This window comes from Hoplias malabaricus, chromosome 9 (assembly GCF_029633855.1).
Source record: "Hoplias malabaricus isolate fHopMal1 chromosome 9, fHopMal1.hap1, whole genome shotgun sequence".
NCBI classification, from domain to species: Eukaryota; Metazoa; Chordata; class Actinopteri; order Characiformes; family Erythrinidae; genus Hoplias; species Hoplias malabaricus.
In genome coordinates, this window is record NC_089808.1 from 4,483,047 (window position 1) to 4,497,951 (window position 14,905).

Here is a 14,905-nt window from a genome sequence, read left to right on the forward strand (position 1 = left end):
GATGGATAAATAGTCAAGAAAGAAGGAAAGAGCCACATGAATTACAGTTCTTGTGCCAATAGTCACTGGATGTGATAAGACATTTCAGCGAATCTCAATAAAGGAAGGTAGTTTTTGACCTGCTATTGTACTTTTGATCAAGCTGTTTTTGTTTGGTTACTCTTAGTTTCTGTATAAATATTTTACCCAAGTAACAACACTTTTGCTTTAGTGTGGATCCAGTGTACTCTTTTCATGTCTGCTGGTCTACAGGCGTACTAATGACTGCTCAGATCAAATGAAATGAAGTGATACAGCATGAAGATGGCCCTCCTTGATAGAGTAGCATCAACCACAGTGCGCTCGTCGGTTTCTTTCCGCCCGTGGCAACAGACAGCACCCACTTCCTGTGTTGCGCTGCAAATGAGACAGAAACCACAGGTTGGTCACGTGACCAGGTTCCATGTTCAGTCTACTGGTCTGATGTTCTGCACAACAGTAGGAAGTGAATAAATGTGCTCGTTAGTAACTGGACAGCAAAAAATGATGAGGATAGCAAAGATATAAGTGGAACCAAGGTGAAAGGACACAGGAGTCACAGCAGGGTGATGGAGAGACAGACGTTTAGTGCTGGTAAGCTGCACACGATCATGTGTGAAGATGAGCTCAGAGATGACGATGTTTGAGCACTTCAAGTGTTTTTGTTTAGGAAATGGCTGATGCATTCTTCTGTCTAGGCCACGTATCTGTCCAGTCTTTATGGAGTGACCTTAAACCATGTTTGGACATATTTGCTTTAGTTAGAAAGGTATTCATGCTAAATATGTTTTTCTCAGAAATTAGTATCATTTTATTGATCCTACAAGATTTCAGTAGTTCACCAATCACTTTTAAAAGATGTTAAAAAGGGTTCTTTGCACAATACCATGGAGGAACCACTATCAGTTCCCTAAAAAAAAGCTTTTCAGTGGGTGGTCCTTTGTAGGGTCATTTCTGTAAGTGAACGTTTTGAAATTGGATTTGAACTGTAACAGTTCTAGAAAGAACTGTGAATTGTTTTAGAAGCTACACATAAATACATTTTCTGCCTTGTACATCCAGTATCCTACCTCCTTCTATTATGATTATCTTGCACTATTATTTACACTGCCTTGTTCATATGTCCTGCACTTGTCTTCTGTTTGTTCAATTTCATATATTTATACACTTGGCTTAGTTGAATTTAGTCTATATTTTGTTAAATGTTACTGCATCTTGGAGAGGAGAGTAACGTAATTTCAATCCTTTGTACGTCCTGTACATATGCAGAATTGACAATAAAACTCTCTTGACTTTTCACTACAAAAGCTTCTTTAAAAGGGGTTTGTGAGGGGCTCTTTAGAGCTTCTATAACACTGCACAAGTAAATATTTGTCAAATTGTATGTAAATTAAAGTCTCACTGATATTTTCTCTCATACCTTTTTAGATCCCAGACAGTATGTTGCTACAAAGTTAGCAGAGAGCACTTCTCAAGGGAACTCTCCTCTCCCAGAGCTGCGTCTAGTTCTGCTAGGCCGCAAAGGCACAGGGAAGAGTTCTGCAGGAAACACTATTCTTGGCCTGACTGCTGGGTTTGAGACTGGCAAGCCAACCGAGGAGTGTGTGAAAAGACGAGCTGACACCGCAGGCTACCGTGTTACTGTGGTGGACACCCCTGGATGGGAATGGTATTACTCAAGTAATGGCACTCCAAGCTGGGTAAGAAGAGAGACGATGAGAAGTGTGACACTCTGTCCACCTGGACCCCACACTTTGCTTCTTGTAGTACGTTCCTGCGCCTCAGTGACTGAGGACCACTACCGGCAAATTGAAGAGCACCTGGAGCTTTTAGGGAAGAAGGTGTGGGGTCACACCATGGTCTTGTTTACTCGTGGGGATGAGCTAGGCTCCATTCCCATAGAGCAGAGGATACAAAATGGAGGAAAGTCATTCCAGAAGCTTCTAGAAAGGTGCGGAAACAGGTTCCACGTCCTGGAGAACAAACGCCGCAGTGATGATGGGACTCAGGTGATGGAATTGATCAGGAAGATGGAGGAGATGATGAAGGAAAGAGAGGGAAGAGAGGGAAGACATTATGACTCTGATCCACTGCTGATGGTTCTGGAGGTGGAAGGTAAAAGGAGAGCCAGAGAGAGGAGGAAGAAGCAAAGACTGATGGAGGCGCAAACACAGAGAGGGGCCATAAAAGCTGTGCTAACAGGTGGGCACTTATGAAATGTATTTGTGATGAGGCTCTGAGGGTCAGTTTGTGTGGCAATGCCCTAACAAACAATCATTATGTGAAATAACCTTGTGCTGCTAGGAACATGCCCTCAGTAAATGCCCACATGAATTAATGTAGGAAGGTTTGTGTGTGTCCCTTTTCACTAGATGAAATTTGTGCTGTAATTAGACTCCATCCAGACCAAAATGAAAGACGCTTGCATTATCATGCCAGTCCAGTAGGGGGTCATACTACCTCTTAAAAAAAAGACATCACAACACCATAAAGCTTGAGGGAATCTCAGAGGTTTAATCCCAAATCACTCCAAATACCCTATATAGTGCACTACACTTAGATCTAGATCTTAAAAGTGAATTATATAGTTCTAATAAAATATGTGGGTATCAGAAATCTAGTGCTCTCTTCATGTATACATTGCAGTTTAATGACTTATATAAGTCACATTATAGGGAATGAGAAGCTGTATTTGAATTACAGCTGGAAACAGGTGCACTTTGTGATGTCAGCGATTTCAAAAAGCAGCATTTGTCCCATAAATATGACATCACTGACCATTTTCAGTGTTTTTCATGTGGGTGGGAGGCCAAATGACATAAAAAAACACATATAAAAAAACATTTTAAATGTTCCTATGCATATATTCTTCCTCGTTTGTTAGTGATCAAGACCCTACAGAACAACAACTACTGGGGTATTATTTCAGTTGTGAATGGTTCTCAGCACTACAATGACACTGACATAGTAGTGCCATGATAGTGTGTGTTGCTCTGGTATAAGTTGATAAAGATAGAATACTGCTAACTATGTGTGGAGCTATTTAAAATAACTCAAAAATGTATTTAGCATTATTTCTTATTTTTTTTCCCACCCAGTCGATGCTCCACAAGCTGAAGATCTGGATGAGAGGAGTTTGTTCTCTAGGGGATCACGGCGCCTTCCTGAGCTTCGACTTATTCTTCTAGGAGAAAGAGAGACGGGGAAAAGCTCTGCTGGAAATACCATTCTCAGAGATGTCACATATTTCAGTACAGGACAGGCCACGGAGGAATGTTCAAGACACCAGTCAGAGGTTTCTGGAAGACTGGTTACGGTGGTGGACACTCCTGGATGGGAAGGCGGTCATGAGGGGATTACTCCAGAGAGAGTGAGGCGAGAGATCGGTTTTAGTGTGACCTTGTGTCCTCCTGGTCCCCATGCTCTTCTGCTGACCCTCAGGGTGGATGCCTTGGTCAGAGCTACCGCGGTGAAAGAACACTTGGAGTTGCTTGGTGAAGGAGTATGGAGACATACCATACTTCTGTTTACCAGGGGTGACCAGCTGAGGGAGGGGGTCACTATTGAGCAACACATTCAAGGAGGAGGCAGGGATCTTCATTGGCTGATGGAGAAATGTGGCAACAGATACCATGTCCTAAATGGCATCTGCTCAGAAGGTCAAAACTCCACTGCTCAGGTGACTGGACTGTTGGAGAAGATTGAGAAAATGGTGGCAGGGAATCGCTGTGAGGCTTTCTCACCAATAGTGCAGGAAATTCAGGATCTTGGTAAGCAGAAGAATGAGAGGTTCAACCAGAAACTGAAAGAACTTAACGAGAAGCTTCAGCGTCAGGAAACGGAGCTGAAAAGGATGAGAGAAAGGGAGGTGAAGAGCATAAGGTGGTTTTTTGCTTCAAAAAGAGATAAAACCAAATCTCCAGGGAAAACCAGCAGAGATAAGGAGGAAGTGATGGACAAAGGGGACGAGGACAGGAAGAGCATCATGGGGGAACTGGAGGAGAGGATGGCTTGGTTAACAGAAGATAAGGAAAGAGAGATTCAGGAGCTGAGTCTGGAGAACAGCAGGGTCATAGCAGCCCTCAATCAGGGGTACAGAGAGAAAGAGGAGCTGGTTATGAAATTAGATGAGAAAGAACGAGAGAATGAAGAATTAAAAGAAAAAGTGGACGAGCTCCAGGTAAAAGTGCTGGAGCTGGAACGAGTGAGCATGCTAAAAGAGCAAGAAAGAAAAGAGAGAGAAGGAGAGCTGACAACAAGGCATGAGCACGTACAAAAGGAGATCAATATACTGAAAGAACACTTGGTTCTGAAAGAAAAGGAGGAAAAAGAGCTGAAGAGAAGTGCCGAAGAGTCAAAACTGAAATACGAGGATGAGGTCTCATGTGCAAAGCAGGAGACAGAGCGAATTGTAGCAGAGAGGAAGGATTTGGAGAAACGGCTTGAAAAAAATCAGAAAGAGTTGGAACTGTGGAAGATAGAAGCTGACAACAAGGTGAAGGAGCAAGAGGAAAGATGGAGAGAAATTAATGAAAAGAGGGACAGAGAAAAGAACAAACTAAGAGAAATTGTAGAATTAATGACCAAAGAGTTGGAAGAGCTACAAGTCGCTTTCCAAGAACAAGTCAGAACAGCAGAAGCAGAGAGACAAATGCACGAAAACACGGTAAGAAAATACAACGAACTTTTAGACAAACTTCTTGGGAAAGATACAGAAATAGGTGCCATTCAGAAGAGGCAAAAGGAGCAGGAGAACAAAATCGCTGAGACTCAAGCGAAGATGCAGCAAAAGGATGTAGAAATGAACGATTTAACAAAAAGACACAAGGAGAAAGACCAAGAGATCGAAATGTTGAAGCAAGCTCTTGAAGCCAAACACAAAGACATGGACATTCTGAAAAAAGAGAGTCAAGCGAAAAATGCTGAATTCACCTCTAGAATAAAACTTTTGGAGGAAGAGTACAAAGAGATGGAGGAGTTCTTGAAAAGAGAAAACGTGATTATAAAAGAAGAAATGGAGATCATGAAGAAACTGAATGAGGAAAACATCAGAAAGAAAGATGATGATGTAAGACAGATCTTGGAGGTGAAGGAAAACATGATCAACCATCTACAACAACAGAATAAAGACAGGGAAAACCACGTAGAAGACCTTAAAGAGCAACTGAGAGACAGACAAGTCTTGGAAGGGAATCTGCAGAATCAAAACAAAATGCTTATGCAGGAGTCCGAAGGGCTTCTACTGAAGTGTGAGGAATTTAAGAGAGAGCTCCAGGTTCAGAAAGCTGAAAAACAGAGAAAAGACAAGGAGATTAAGGACATAATAATCCACAACGAAGAAATGGGGAAAATCAAAGATGCACTGTCTCAAGAGCACATCGAAGAGAAAGAAAAAAAGATCAGTCGGTTGAAACAGACAAACCTCTCACAACAAATGGACCTGGAAGACATGAAGGAAAAAGAGAAAGAGCTTGAGAAAAAGATTGAAGAGCTGAAAAAATACTACGAGGAGCGGCTGTTGGAGAGAACGGCGGAAATGGACATCAAGGATGCTCAGAGGGAGCGGGCGCTGCACAGCAGAGAGCTGGAACTGAGCGAAAGGGAGGATGTTTTGAGACAAACTATGCAAGAACATGAAAGGAGCAAAAAGGACTTGAAGAAAAAAGAGGACGATCTTAGCCGGAGAGAACAAGTCCTAAGAGAAGAAAGGCAGGTGCTGGATAGGAGAGAACATGAGGTCAAAGACAAAGAAAACAAACTGGAGAACCAGTGCCAAAGTAACCAAAACTACAGAGAAGACTTAGAGAGAAGAGAAGAGGAGCTACAGAAAAGAGAAGAAGCACTTACAGATGCAGAGCAAAAACTAGAGCAGGAGATGATACAGAAACGTGAGGAACATGAGGCCGAAGAGAAGGTGCTGGAAAGCAAGCAGAGAGCACAGAAGGATTTGTCTGAAAAACAGGCAAAAGAAATTGAAAATATCAAGCAGCATTTGGAAGAGAGAGAGAAGGAGCTAAAGAAAATGGAAGAGGAGCTTCAGTTAAAGCAACTTAATCTCAGGGAGGAAAATAAGGCCTTGGAAAACCACAAAGAGAATCTGGAAACCAGGGAACAGGGTTTGAGGAAAAGACAGCAACAGATACTGGACTCTGAGCATCTGTGTGAGAACAAAATGCAAGAAATCTTGAAAAGTATGCAGGAACTAGAATATTCCAAACAGCAACATGAAAAATGGCAGGGAGAGTTAACAAACAAGGATTATGATCTGACACAAAGACTAAACGAATTTCAGAAAAAAGAGGAAGAGCTGACACACAGACAGCATGAACTCCAACTCAAAACTCAAGAGCTAATGCAGAAAGATCAAGAGATCGAGGCACGTGAGCAAAACCAGGCCTCTTCAGCTGAGAAATGGAGGAAAGAATTTGAAGCCATTAAACTAAACCTGACAATAATGGAGCAGGAACTGATCAATACAAAGGAAGAGCTTGAGAAAAGAAAGGAAGGGCTTAAAGACAGAGAGAATAACGTAGACACAAGAGAACATCTAATAAACAAGAAATATGAGGAGTATGAGGCGGCAGAGGCGACGCTGGAAAACAAGGAGAGGGCACAGATTATTTCTTTTGAAAAGCAGCAAAAGGACATTGGAATAATCAGGCAACAGCTAGAAGTGGGAGAGAAAGAACTGAAGAAAATGAAAGAGGAGCTTGTATTAGAACAAATTAAACACAAGGAAGACTCAGAGAACCATAAACTGAATCTAGAACGGAAAGAATCTGAGTTAACCAAAAGAGAACAAATGCTAACAGCTTCAGAGAAGATGTGTGAAGTCAAGGCACAAAAACTGTCAAAAGCATTGCAAGAACTAGAGAATAACAGAGAGGAAAATGACAAATGGCAAACGGAACTCACTATTAAGGAATATGATTTAATACAAAGACTCAACGAATTGGAGAAAAAAGAGCAGGAGCGGTTGCAGAGAGAATGTGAGACTGTGAGTTTGGAAACAAATCCGGAGATGGAGAGTCTACAGCAACAACAACTCCTGAGCAGTCAACACAGTCAGATGACGGAAAACCTGGACAAAGAATTAGAAGGTCTTAAAGAGGCCTTAGCGATGAGGGAGCAGGACCTGACGAACAAAGAAGACGAGCTTCAAAAACGGGAAGAAAATGTGAGGTGTGCAGAAATATGTTTGGGGAAGAGAGAGGAAACTGTGCAGAAAAATGAAGTTGAAGTCCAAATGAACAAACAACAGCAAGATGCCATGCGATGCATTCTGGAGAAAAAGCAAAAACAAACAGAAGAATTACAGTCTTCTTTAGAAACCAAACAGCATGAGCTAGGTCATCTTGAGAAAGAGCTTGTCAGCAGAGAGCATGCCACAGCAGCAAAAGAACACACTTTAAGCAATAGATATAAAGAACTGGATATTAAGGAGAAAAATGTGGAGAACCATGAGCTTGATCTTAAGTCAAAAGAGAACGATTTCAAGAACAGAGTGCAAGAGTTGAATGAGCTGAAACTTACATTAGAAGCAAAAATGAAAGATCTAGCAAACTGCACTAATGGGATAGAAAAACGGGAGCTAGAATTAATCAATGAAAAAGAAAAGGCAAACATGAAAGCAGAGGAGCTAGAAAAGTGGGAGAAATATCTGTACAATATGGAGCTTAAAATGGTCAAAAATTCCAACACTAGATTCCAGCCATGGGCTCAGACAACTGCCTCCAATGGAAAATATGGAAGACTCTTGGATGATCAAAAAATGTATTTTGGAGTGGACGGCCAAACTTACGAATCAGTGCTTCGAGAAAAAGTTGATGAGGAGGTGGATCAAAGTGTGGAGACAACAAACAATAAGAATGCAAAGCTGGCATTTCAAAACCAAAGAAAAGGAGCACTGGAGGCCAGAGTAAGTGAGGATGAGCTCAGCGCTAAAGAAGAAGATGGAGAAGACTTCTTTGAGCCCAGCTTCTCTAACAATATAACAACCCAAGGATTGTGTGCTATGCCTCAGGAGCTCAGATTAGTGCTACTTGGGGAGACAAGGTCATCTCACTTCTCAATAAAACATGCAATCCTAGGGCAGGACGCTGACCTTGGCAACCCTTCGAGGGGCAGTGTATCTGGCAAACCCCTCATGGTTGTGGAGCCCCTTGGGATAAAATGGCGAACAGATGTAAAATCAATTAAAGTGACATCTGAAAAGGAGCTCAATGACAGTGTATCCCTGTGTGCACCAGGCCCACATGCCTTCGTCCTTATGCTTCCAGCTTACCTGACTTTCACGGGCCAGTACAGGAGAGGAGTGGAGCAGACCATGGCCACACTGGGGGAGACCTCATGGAAACATGCCATTGTTGTGTTTACCTGGGGAGAGGCTCTTGGGGAAAGTGGACAGCAGCACATTAAAAGGAACACGGACTTGGAATGGCTGGTGAAGAAGTGTGGAGGCCGATACCATGTACTGGACAACAGACGCAGGGAAGCTCACGTGCCAGACTTGCTGGAGAAGATTTACAAAATGGTCGCCGAAAACCCAAAGCATTATTACCAAGGAGAGTGATACAAAGATATATATAATAAGTTCGATATGCTGTTAAATAAACGTATAGGAAGGTTACATGATGAATTTGTATGATTTTTACATATGAACAATAATGAATAAAAAATACATATAACATATTTGGTTCTTTTATTTATGAAGTAATAACAATTAATAGTATATTAGCAATTTACAGTCACAGCATTTTTAACAGCTGTTCTCCATCACAGATCAAAGCTATTCATTCATTCATTCATCCATTCATTATCTGTAACCCTTATCCAGTTCAGGGTCGCTGTGGGTCCAGAGCCTACCTGGAATCATTGGGCACAAGGCGGGAATACACCCTGGAGGGGGCGCCAGTCCTTCACAGGGCAACACACTCACACATTCCATCATAAACATAATAAGCTTAAATAATGTAAATTTGTAAGGCAAAAATAAGATGATAAAACAAGTAAAACAAGAGAAATCAACAAGCTGGAAAACAAACTTATTTGAAATATTTTTGAGATTCTTCAGGTGCTCTGATTTCCTCTCCCGGTCCAAAAATACACGTTGGTAAGTGGACTGGCTACTCAAAAGTGTCCATAGGTGTGAGTAAATGTGAGAGTGTGGGTTAGCCTGCGATGAAATGGCGCCCCCTTCAGGGTGTGTTCCTGCCTTGCACACAGTGATTCTGGACAGGCTCTGGACCCACCCAAACCGTTAAATGGATACAGTGGTTACAGACAATGAATGAATGAATGTTTTTGAGATTTTATACAACCCTTTTATACAACATATTATACAATTTAATAATGTATAATATTGATTTTGTTAGGGGAGGGACGGTGGTGCAGCAGGTTAGTGTCACAGTCACAAAGCTACAGGGGCCTGGAGGTTGTGGGTTCGATTCCCGCTCCGGGTGACTTTCTGTGAGGAGTGTGGTGTGTTCTCCCTGTGTCTGCGTGGGTTTCCTCTGGATGACTGTCTGTAAGGAGTGTGGTGTGTTCTCCCTGTGTCTGCGTGGGTTTCCTCCGGGTGACTGTCTGTGAGGAGTGTGGTGTGTTCTCCCTGTGTCTGTGTGGGTTTCCTCCGGGTGACTGTCTGTGAGGAGTGTGGTGTGTTCTCCCTGTGTCTGCGTGGGTTTCCTCCGGGTGACTGTCTGTGAGGAGTGTGGTGTGTTCTCCCTGTGTCTGCGTGGGTTTCCTCCGGGTGACTGTCTATGAGGAGTGTGGTGTGTTCTCTCTGTGTCTGCGTGGGTTTCCTCTGGGTGACTGTCTGTGAGGAGTGTGGTGTGTTCTCCTTGTGTCTGCGTGGGTTTCCTCCGGGTGACTGTCTATGAGGAGTGTGGTGTGTTCTCTCTGTGTCTGCGTGGGTTTCCTCCGGGTGACTGTCTGTGAGGAGTGTGGTGTGTTCTCCCTGTGTCTGCATGGGTTTCCTCCAGGTGACTGTCTGTGAGGAGTGTGGTGTGTTCTCACTGTGTCTGCGTGGGTTTCCTCTGAGTAACTGTCTGTGAGGAGTGTGGGGTGTTCTTCCTGTGTCTGCGTGGGTTTCCTCTGGGTAACTGTCTGTGAGGAGTGTGGGGTGTTCTTCCTGTGTCTGTGTGGGTTTTCTCCGGGTGATTTTGTTTTTGCTTGTTATCATTATCATTGAAATTATTTAATTATAAATAATTTTTTTATAATGTACTTTATTAGCTGACTGAATTATCCTCATGATGTAGAAACGTGTATGGGTATAATTTTCTAACAAATGGTTGCAAATATTATAATGTTGAAACCCTGACTGACATACAGTGCTGTAACTTCTTTCACATTTGTCCTTGAGTACTTATTGCATCTGGTGTCATATCTTTTTGTTCTTTTGCTCAAATACAAGATAAATTCTCTTTCCATTAGTGTTGCTGGCCTACTGTTTACTGGTTAAAGGTCAAAAGCCACATTATTATTTTTTTTTCTTTTTCCTAAAATTAGGTTAATTAATTTACAAATGCATTATAATGGTCTTTCAAAAAGAAAATCTCTGTCACACAGAGGAAAGACTGCTCATTCAAGGACTCACCACACGAGGGAGAACTTGTACTTTATGCTGATCTGTTACTTAAGATGAATATTTCTTAAAATCACATATACATTTATATGTCCACCAGGCCACAAGCCAAATAATACCTGCTCAATGTGGACACTCAGGGTCTTTTTTAAAATAGGGGCAAATAAAGTATGCAGAACAACATATGGTTTACAGTCTGTAATTGTAGAACTACAAAGAGTTCCTCTGGACAGTGGAGCTGAGAGAGTGGACAGTGAGTGTAGACAGGAGGTGGCCATAATGTTATGGTTAATTAATATATATAGCAAACACATATTTCTGTCATAACCTTTAAGTTCCTCATTGTTTCTACATTCATTGTTCATTCATTGTTCCACTATTAAAGACTGTAGTCCATTAGCTGCATACTCTGTTCACATTTCTTCTTTTTCTTCAAAGGTGAGAAACACCACAGAGCAAGTGTGATTTGTGTGATGGATCATTCTCTGCGCTGCAGTGATACTGACGTAGTGATGGTGTGTTAGTGTGTGTTGGGCTGGTACGAGTGGATCAGACCCAGCAGTGCCGCTGGAGTTTTTAAATACTGTGTCCACACACCTTCCTCATTGATCCACATAGACAGTAGCTCATCTGTTGCTGCACAGTTTTTGTTGGTCATCCTCTAGCCCTTCATCAATGGACACTGGTTTGCGCCCACCATTCTCAATCCAGCAGTGACACTGTGGGGACAGTGAGGGCTGCTGTGTCTGATCCACTCTTACCAGCGTAATCAACACTGTAGAGCTATTGATGAGTATTAAAACTTCTAAGTAAATGTTTCCCAAAGAAAAAAAGAGTCTAGTTTCATCCTAGACTACAAATCATGGTGAATAGAGATTCTCCGTTTTCTTGGACTAGGCATTTTCCCTGTCTCAGGGACCAACACTCCCTCACAAATGGATTAAACCTTATCTGAATTAAACCGCCACTCATGTGTCACCATTTAAAAAAAATCTATGGCCTCAAACTTAATCAGGGTTTGGAAAATTGTTCTTAGAAGTCTTGCCAAAGTAGCAGAACCAATCTAGTTTTCATTCCTCCGAACATTTTAAGACAGTGAGCGAATCCATGCTGGCAAAAATCCCTTTTAAACGAGATTTAGCAATGATCAATCACAGAGATAAACACCTGAGCAGGGCACATGAGTAGAGTATAAACCATGTTTAATTAGTTAAATCATTCTGGGCTTTTTAGTGGCAGAATATTTTTTTAAAAAAGGACTTGCCATTAGTGCCGTGGTGGAGTGGGCTCACGCTGGGCATCCACTGTTCTGCTGACAGGTAAATTATGAGTTTGAATGCGGGGGTCTGTTTTGGTTTGAAAGAGAGACACATTCAATCTCAGAAACAGACTTTGAAAATAGAATTCCCTTTCAATGGCCACACTGACAGGCACAACAAGAAACGAGACGCTCATATGTAATCAGTGGTAATTGTGGCCCATGGCTGTCGCGTGCAAGCCAGTTATCCCTTCTACCTTACCATTACACTAGGCAGGCTGTCAACTCAAACTGCCCAACCGTGGGGAAGTGCTCCTCCATAGCATTTATTTTTCACTACCATGTTTGTACCTCACAGCAGGGGACCATTCTGGTGTCTGTAAAGAAAAAAAAACACCACTTACCATTCATGCAATAAAATAAGTATTTTTTTTCCCTTCCTTTTTCGAAGACCACATTGTTAGATTAAGGGCATCACTTAGGTGAATGTAACATGCAATCTCATAGAACATTTGCTTTCAATGACTGAGTGCATTAGTCTAGTCCATTAAATTGTCCATTAAGCTAACTATTATTTTGATATAGTATGCGTTCATTTAGTGTAAATGTAAGGTAATGCTCATGCACAAGCCACAGCCTGTCACAGAAAAAACTTTATAAATCCACTACGATTACATCAGACAAATTATGTCTAACTTTTAAACAAAAGATGTATATGTTATTGCCTTTAAGCACAGATCTTGGTAATGGATGAGTCGTCCGCTTGACAACTCTCTGTCTTATTTTCTCTTTCATTTTCCTTCATGAAACAGACAAGGGTATCACCACCCTGCATCACGTCGGCTGTACGTTTTCTGAATCCCTGCTCCTTCGTGATACATCTGAAAGCGACTGTGTTGCGCCATTGTTCTGAACATATGCCTTAAGGCACTCTTGCTGGTTACTCCCCTTTTTAAAACACCACCTTCCTGTTCAAAGTAGATTTAATAGGTTATTTCTATCAGTGGCTAATAACTCATTTGAATAATGGATTCTCTAATGTTGGGTTCTGGCACTTGACCGAGCTGAGCGAATGTCTGATTTACTATAATGTCATTATTATTCAAGAGGCTTTAAAAGACTTGTCAGCCTTTTGCACAGAACATGCAACATTTCCCAGTGCATGCTGATTGGAAATAATTAATACTTCATCATTAATTTGAGTCCATTTGTGAGGCTGCTGTTTCAAAAGGAACCACTGGTCAAAGTCCTCATCAGTCATTTACGCTGCAAAACACAGTAAATGAATTATACAGCAGCAATGTACAGAATATAGATAACAAGATATCAATTTTTGCAGAGACGTGTGCCAATCATTGCGAGGTTCGCCCTCTGCATGCCCTTTAGATTAGCCTCGCTAATTTGTTGTTTAGAGAAACTTTCAATGCTGGCCATGACTGCACTTATCTCTGAAAGGTCAAATGTATCTCTCCAAGGGTGGACATATTAAATCTGATGGACCTTGAGGAACCACACTCTGGGAAGAAGCTGCCCTTTTAAACTGATCCAGGATCACCTTCCATGGCCTGTGCCCTGACCTTAACCATGTCAGAATAAAACACATGGGTAAAGTCAGATCAGCAGGAAAGGGCAGCGTATACCTCCTCCCCGTCTCTCCTCCTCACGCCACCCTGCGCTGCATCTGAGGAGGGGAACTCTCATCAGGGGAGGAATGCCACTGCATGCAGACAATGAAGCAAAAATAATCAGTGCACTTTTGCAGGTCATGAAGTTTATCCTTTTAAATTTAAGATGGCCTATGGATATTAGTATACTACACATTCCCAGAGCCTACCAGAGATGGGCAGGTATGTGCAAAGGGCAGCCACAAAATGTCACATCACATAAAGTAAATGGAGAGCAGCACTGAAAAGGAAGGATTGCTGTTTTAATCTTAAATATATAGACTGTGCAGCTAAAATGTCCTGCATAATTAATTAAAATAAACAATAAATGTTGATGGTTCACTCAGATTTTAGGATTTAGAACAGACATATTACAGGTCATTCATACAAAGAAATTTACAGGAAAGACGGGCTCTGAAGCAATGCCATAAAAATAAACCAATTCTGGTTCAATAAATAAGCAGTGGATGGTTGGGGCACTGATAATAATTAAAAAATTAATAAATAAATAAATAAATAAATAAATAAATAAGAAAAGAAATAAGAACATTTCACATGAGGGTCGGCACAAACGAAATTAATCTAAAATCCACAGTGATGTTTGTTTCTTGAGATATTCATCAATGCTTTTGGTAGAACGTACAAACAACAAAAGATCACTACCACATTATATATGGTTCCTGCTAAAAACAAAATCCTAAAACGATTCTAATAGATTCTGACGGTGAGAAGCCTCGCTCTGCTGCTTGAACTTGAAACTTAAACTAAATCAACAACTAGAATATAAAGAATATAAAATATATCCCAGAATATATCAACAACTTACTACTTGGGTGATAAAAAAGAATGGTTATGACTTTTATGTGTTGTTATTTATTTATTCATTTATTTATTGTGTTGATTTATTTAGATAGGGTTCTGTAAATTGTAATGACTCAGTTTATACAGGTTCTCGCATTCTCTGAGCGAGTGTTCTTTAATGTGGAACCTGTTGAACTAAGCCCAAGTGTTCAAATGCAAACAGGAAGAACTGACAGACAGACACTCAGCTTGCTACCATTTCTTTTTTTCCGCCTGTGGCTTAAAGGAAAATGACGTTTCACGCCGTGTTGCCGACTCACCAGTAAGGAGAGTAGCTATTGGCTGTCGTAAAAGTCGCTAGAGAATGCTAAATGTCGTAATCGTATAATTTGCATAATTGTAAATGTTTGTAATTGACGCTGTAGAAGAGAGGAATAACGTCGTGGGGGCGACAAAAAGTGAGTGAAAAACTACAAATTAACTTTTTTCTGTTGATTCTTGTTTGTTTTTTATTTTTGTCACTGAAATAGCTGGCCACCACTTCCTTAAAATGACTTAATGCTTTGTTGTTGTTGTTGT

General features: G+C 41.3%; 1 protein-coding gene across 1 annotated transcript; it reads left to right on the plus strand.

The window, feature by feature from the left end:
* Positions 1 to 297: 297 nt before the first annotated feature.
* Positions 298 to 8,650, plus strand: si:dkey-185m8.2 (trichohyalin). Its single transcript, XM_066681196.1, has 3 exons — positions 298 to 457; positions 1,447 to 2,220; positions 3,117 to 8,650. Exons 1-3 carry the CDS (start codon positions 298 to 300, stop codon positions 8,588 to 8,590), a joined length of 6,408 nt encoding a protein of 2,135 aa, XP_066537293.1. The 3' UTR covers positions 8,591 to 8,650.
* The last annotated feature ends 6,255 nt before the right edge of the window (positions 8,651 to 14,905 follow it).

Excerpts from the sequence above, each read along its gene's own strand:
- si:dkey-185m8.2 (XM_066681196.1), top strand. The coding sequence starts at position 298 with ATGAAGATGGCCCTCCTTGATAGAGTAGCATCAACCACAGTGCGCTCG. Across the intron at positions 458-1,446 it reads GTTCCATGTTCAGTCTACTG|ATCCCAGACAGTATGTTGCT; the intron begins GTCTGATGTTCT and ends ATACCTTTTTAG. Across the intron at positions 2,221-3,116 it reads CATAAAAGCTGTGCTAACAG|TCGATGCTCCACAAGCTGAA; the intron begins GTGGGCACTTAT and ends TTTCCCACCCAG.